Source organism: Nematolebias whitei, chromosome 3 (assembly GCF_014905685.2).
Source record: "Nematolebias whitei isolate Nwh7 chromosome 3, NemWhi1, whole genome shotgun sequence".
NCBI classification, from domain to species: domain Eukaryota; kingdom Metazoa; phylum Chordata; class Actinopteri; order Cyprinodontiformes; family Rivulidae; genus Nematolebias; species Nematolebias whitei.
The window spans coordinates 51,054,577-51,060,679 of record NC_056500.1 but is presented as its reverse complement, the minus strand read 5'-3'; the positions used below and the strand labels follow the sequence as shown (position 1 = coordinate 51,060,679).

General features: G+C 42.4%; 1 protein-coding gene across 1 annotated transcript in view; it reads left to right on the top strand.

Annotated features, from left to right (window-relative positions):
• herc2 (HECT and RLD domain containing E3 ubiquitin protein ligase 2) overlaps nt 1–6,103 on the top strand; it is a gene marked incomplete in the record, with an annotated part of 472,599 nt that overhangs the window by 224,315 nt on the left and 242,181 nt on the right. Inside the window, 15 exon segments of the mRNA XM_037698316.1 lie at nt 139–331; nt 423–605; nt 695–879; nt 2,198–2,345; nt 2,427–2,623; nt 2,755–2,985; nt 3,066–3,204; nt 3,316–3,462; nt 3,825–3,967; nt 4,150–4,417; nt 4,494–4,636; nt 4,747–4,845; nt 4,933–5,101; nt 5,189–5,314; nt 5,418–5,526. Coding sequence (XP_037554244.1) covers nt 139–331; nt 423–605; nt 695–879; nt 2,198–2,345; nt 2,427–2,623; nt 2,755–2,985; nt 3,066–3,204; nt 3,316–3,462; nt 3,825–3,967; nt 4,150–4,417; nt 4,494–4,636; nt 4,747–4,845; nt 4,933–5,101; nt 5,189–5,314; nt 5,418–5,526 — 2,480 coding nt within the window.

The following is a 6,103-nucleotide window of genomic DNA, read 5'->3' as shown; positions in this document are numbered from 1 at the left end:
ATATATATATATGTTTCACATTAAATATTTGGACTTACGGACCTTGGACTTATAAATTTTTGTCTGACTGCACCTCTTTAAATTTTAATTGAATGCTCCTGACCTAGAGGTAACTATCTAACTTTGTGCACGTTCCAGGATGGTCCAGCACCAGGTCTGGGCCGAGTCATTGGAGAGCTGGGTGAGGATGGATGGATCAGAGTTCAATGGGACACGAGCAGCACCAACTCATACAGGATGGGCAAGGAGGGCAAATATGACCTGAAACTTGCAGAGCCGCCTCCAGCTGCCCAGCCCACAGCTGAAGACTCAGACACTGAGGATGACACAGGTTAGTTTACTCTGTATCCACAGAAGTGCCTGCGCATATAAGACTTGTGTTAAATAAAAACTTTAATTTTTATTTTGGTTTTGTTTTAAAGAAGGTGAGCTGATTGAGAAAAGCAGCCACCCAACCGCAATGATGCTCATCAGCACAGTCAATTTGTTGAAGATGCTCGCTTTATCTGCTGGGATCTATGCAGATGTTTTGCAAACGGACGCTTTGCGAACTTTGTGTGGACTATTGAGGATGCTTGTGGAAAGTGGAGTGAACGACAAGACAAGTAATCATATCTTAGTTAATTTAGGGGTTTTGTTTGTTGCAAGAGATGTTACTGGTCATCATTTTAACTGGACTGCTTTTTGTTGTCAGGTTGTCATTCTCACAGATTGGTGTCTCGGGAGCAGCACAGGAACTGGTGTACTCTGGGCTTCATTCGCAGCATTGCTCTTTTGCCACAGATGTGCAGCACTCTTAGCACCTCTGCTTGGATTGGCCTGCTTCTCCGAATAGTAGAGGGGTACCAGTCCTTCAATGCCGTTACTCTGCAGAGACAGGTAGCTTAACGTGATATATCGGAATTGCCTACTTTATTTTTGTCATTCAAAAAAATGATTTGATATTCAAAGAAGTGGTACGTCTTCCTAAATATAATAAAATAAACAATAATTGTTATCAGGTTAAAAAGCAATTGAAAAAAGCATTGCCTTTAATTCATTCAAGGTTTATGAGACACCTTAGGTAAGACAGACAATTATCCATCCATCCATTCATTCATCCGTCCATTATCTGCACTTGCTTCTTCCTTTTTGGGTCGTAGGGGTCACTGATGTCCATATCCAGCAGTCACTGTGTGAGAGGCGGGGGACACCCTGGACAGGTCTCCAGTCCATCACAGGGACACATAGAGACAAACAACCATTCACTCTCTCACTTAAGGACACTTTAGAGTTACCATCAGTCTAACATGCATGTTTTTGGTCTGTGGGAGGAAACTGGAGTACCTGGAGAAAACCCACACATGCACGGAGAGAACATGCAAACTCCACCCAGAAAGGCCCCTGGACCAGGGTTTGAACCAGGGACCTGCTCGCTGAGAGGCAGCAGCTCTACCAACTGCGCTGCCGTGCTGCTCTGTTACAGCAACCACGTTGGTTAATACAAGAAACAAAATTAAAACGTTTTTTTAAGTTCCTATAAAAACAAATGCATGCTATGCTAGGATCTTTAGTAAAAACCAGACTCTAAGCCCTAAAGTATACAGTTTATGGAACATGTGTCTTTTCTGTGCTTTAGTCTACATTTAAGATATTTATAAATATGAAATCACTATCGAAATGAAAACACAGGAAAACAATCCAAAAAAGTTCAATCTGGTCCTCTGGACGTTCAAAAAACAAGAAAACAAACAAACAAACAAAAAACCTCTGGACCTTCAGAGGACCAGATTGAACTTTTTTGGATTTTTCTACCTGGATTATTGAGCGTGCATCAGGATACAGGAAAACAATGTTTACTTTGGATCCCTTCTGTTAAAATAGAAAGGTCTGCAGGAGGGAACATGTCACACTAGCTTCTCAAAGTGTCAGAAGTTTAGTCGTCTTATTTGTGTCCTCTCAGTTTCCTCTTGAATTCAAGTTGCAGTCACTGCATGTCAGACATGGACAGGCAAGACATATGCTGTTCTTGTTTTTGTCATTACAACAATGTCTGGAAGAAATGTCCTAATAAAACCCAGAATGTTTTTGTTGTTTTGCTACCGGAGCATGTTGGTAAAAATGTCATGAGAACATACACGAGTCTCTTTGAAACATTGTGCATGAAACATCACAAAACCTATTCAGTTTTCATTTTTTTTCTAACGTGTGTTTCCAGATCCTGGCTCTGCGCCTCCTGCAGGCAGTCCTGCCTTCATGGGACAAGACTGAGCGCTCTCAGGACATGAAGTTCCTGGTAGAGAAGTTGTTTGGTTTCCTGGGAAGCCTTCTAAGCACCTGCTCATCAGATCTGCCACTACTCCGAGGTGCCAGCACAGATCAGGCTTTTAGTCAGGAGTCTTGCAGTTTCGTAGTAGTGTGTGTTAAATGTTGGATTGTTTCTGCAGAGGGTTGCGTGAGGAGGAGAAAGTCTCGCCCACAGGCGTCTCTGACAGCCACTCACAGCAGCACGCTGGCAGAGGAGATTGTTACTGTCCTGCGTACTCTTCACTTCCTCAGTCAGTGGAAAGGTCTAATAAACGATTACATCAACACTCAGCTCAGCTCCATTGGAGATATTATGACTGGCTGCCAGTTTGAAGCTGTAAGATCTGCTGCTCTCTCAATACTTCAGTTTCTGTGTTATAAGATGTTAACTTGGAATAGTGCTTTCGTTCAAACTTTATTCATGAATTTTGGAGTAAAACCTGGTTCTTCTAAATGTTTGCCTTTCAGTGTATCTTGGAGGAGTATTTTCCTGACCCAGAGGGTCCCAGAGTCTGCAGTCTGATGGCAGTTCTGGCTGTGATCGGCGGGATTGATGGGCGCCTCAGGCTGGGGGGGCAGGTCATTCACGAGGAGTACGGAGAAGGAACCGTCACACGCATTACCCCAAAAGGACGCATCACTGTCCAGTTTTATGAGATGAGAACCTGCAGGGTTTGCTTGCTCAGCCATCTCAAACCGGTATGGGAATGTTAAGATGCTTGAATGTGTAAAATATGAACGACACGGTTGAACTGATTTTATTTGATGTTTTTTCCTAGCTTCCTGGTGTCTTGCTGAATGTGCAGAACTTGCCTCTCAATGAGCCCATGTTGGCAGTTTGGGCTCAGTTGGTCAATTTAGCTGGAAGCAAAGTAGAGAAACAACGTATGAAGAGGTCTCTCAGTCGAGGGTTAGCAGGTGGACAACATCACATTAACATTCCTAATTGTTCAATCAGGTTTTGAAAGATTAGTGAATTTACACTGACAAAGGAGTGGATTTAACCAAACACTGTGCGTATGTTTTCAGCTGACCAGGTGGACATCCATTTGCTGCGTTGTCAACAGCTAAGACTTTACATTTTGAAGGCAGGACGGGCGCTGCTGTCTCATCAGGACAGACTCAGGCAGATCCTCTCCCAGCCAGCAGTTGCAGACATCGGACCCCACCCCAGCGGTAATGTCTCTAGTTCAATTTTCTAATTTATCCATGTAAGCCATTTCAGTTTTAACATATACAGTACATTTTTCAGTAACTCAGTCCTAGTTATTAGAACATGTGAGTAAATTTGGCCAATTAACAAGTCGTATTCAATTAAAACAAAGATGCAGCATTTGTAGATACATTTAAAGCATCTTTATTTTAATTGTGCACGTATGAAGTTATTAAGATGAACTGTATCATATTGTGTGTAGTTTGTTGCTAGTTAGAGGTCAAACCATAAAGGTTTTGTTTGACCATAGTGAAATATATTTGATTGCATTTGTAGTTTGATAACACTTTGAACAACATATTTCTGTGGCTTTTTATTGTTGTAGATGACCCAGTGGTGTCTTTTCCTGATGCTGGAGACTTGTCTCCTGAGGGTCCACTGCCCCCCTTGCTCCTCCTGCAGCAGCTACTTTCTGCAGCCACTCAGCCCTCCCCCATCAAAGCTATTTTTGACAGGCGTGAGATGGAGGTAAACAGATCTGACTACAAGTTTCACTACTTGCTGGTTTGAAGTCATTGTCAGCAGGAAAACAGCACTTGACCAACACGTTGCATTAGTTTGATCTGTTCATCATCTGTGTGTGTGTGTGTGTGTGTGTGTGTGTGTGTGTGTGTGTGCGTGCGTGTGTGTGTGTGTGTGTGTGTGTGTAGGCAGCAGCTCTGGCAGTGTGTCAGTTCCTGGCTGTGGAATCTACCCACCCGTCCTCTCCACTGTTTGAAGAGAGCAGCTCCAGTGAGGCCACCACGCCTGTCACCATACAACATGTCAAACCGCCCAAGCAGAAGAAACAGAAGACCTCCCCTGTACCCCCATTACCCATAGTCCTCCAGCTCATGGAAATGGGCTTCCCAAGGAAGAATATTGAATTTGCTTTGAAGTCGTTGTGTGGTACAACAGGCAGTGCATCTGGTGTACCAGGTATATGACAAACTTGTTTATTCTCATATCACGCTGTGAAATATACATCAGGAGAATAACTGAGCTGTGATGTCAGGTGTTGAAGCTCTGGTAAGCTGGCTGCTCGACCATCCAGACATTCACTTCACGGAGCTATCAGACGCTGACACTGTGTCTGATGAATACTCAGATGAGGAGGTGCTGGAGGAACTGGAGGAGGCAGAGCCAACTTTTTCTGTGGTGCATTGTTTTTTAATTTGACTTCTATAATTCACACATTACTAACCAAAGTGAGCCTTTCAATTTTTTTCATGCATGATTTATTAATAGATTCATTTGTATTATGTTAGTCCTCAGGAGCCGTGGTGACTGAGAGTCAGACATTTAAGAAGAGGTCAGATTTCCAAAGCAATGACGATTATGCTGTGTATGTGAGAGAAAACATTCAGGTAAAAGCACCTGCCTTTAAATATGATCTAAAACCGTATTAAAGAGAGGTTTAATGAGATGGATGACATTTAATGGGTTTCCTGCAGGTGGGAATGATGGTAAAGTGCTGCAGAACGTACGAGGAAGTGTATGATGGAGATGTTGGGAAAGTGATTAAGCTGGACAGGGATGGACTTCATGATTTAAATGTTCAGTGTGACTGGCAGCAAAAAGGAGGAACGTACTGGGTTCGCTACATCCACATTGAGCTAACTGGTAGATACTTTTTAATTGGATTAAAAGTTAGGAGTAATAGCAAGACGAAAAAACTCATGTTTCCTCTGTGCACTCTCATGTTTCCAGGATTCCCACTACAAAGTTCTCCTTCTCATATAAAGATTGGTGATAAAGTGAGGGTAAAGCCCACCGTCACAACTCCAAAGTACAAGTGGGGCTCAGTCACACACAGGAGTGTTGGAGTAGTGAAAGGTAAGTCCAGATATAGTGTTTTTGTGAACTGAATAGTATTCTTTTCATTCATGACTCCATCACACTCTTAATTGTTTTTTAAATTTACCATACTTATACCAAGCTTTCAGTGCCAATGGGAAGGATGTGATTGTTGACTTCCCCCAGCAGTCCCACTGGACTGGATTATTGTCTGAGATGGAACTGGTACCCAGTGTTCATCCAGGAGTCAGGTAACGCATTCTGAAGATTCCTTGTCTCCACTGTCAACTGTGATTGTACTGTTTTTGTGCTGACCTTTTGGATATTACTCAGTTCTGCAATACAGGGCATGCTGCATTGTTCAGTGTTTTTAAAAGTAATACAATGAAATCAGATTACAGTAGTCCCTCACTACTTTACAGTTCGTTCATCGCCGACTCATTCTGTTGCGGTTTTTCAAAATAAGATTAGACATGACACAATTGACTGATTGATGGATGACCCTCACGATCGGCATGGACTTTTTATTTAAAATAAATTATTTTAATTTATTTAGCACCTGCTGCACCGTTGTGCAGTTCACACTGCAGGATAAACTTCCTGCTGCAGCTGATCAGCTGTTCACTGTGCAGTGGATAATTGGGCGTGGCCAAGAGCGCTCTCAGGTGGCAAAAAGCAGAGGAGGCAGAGAGCTGAAATCATGACATTCTGTGCTCTTTTAGATCGTTAGTTTAGAAACATTGTTTAGAACATTGCAATAGTGTGAGAAGGGTTTAGAACACACACATATACATATATATATATACATATATATATATATACGTATAT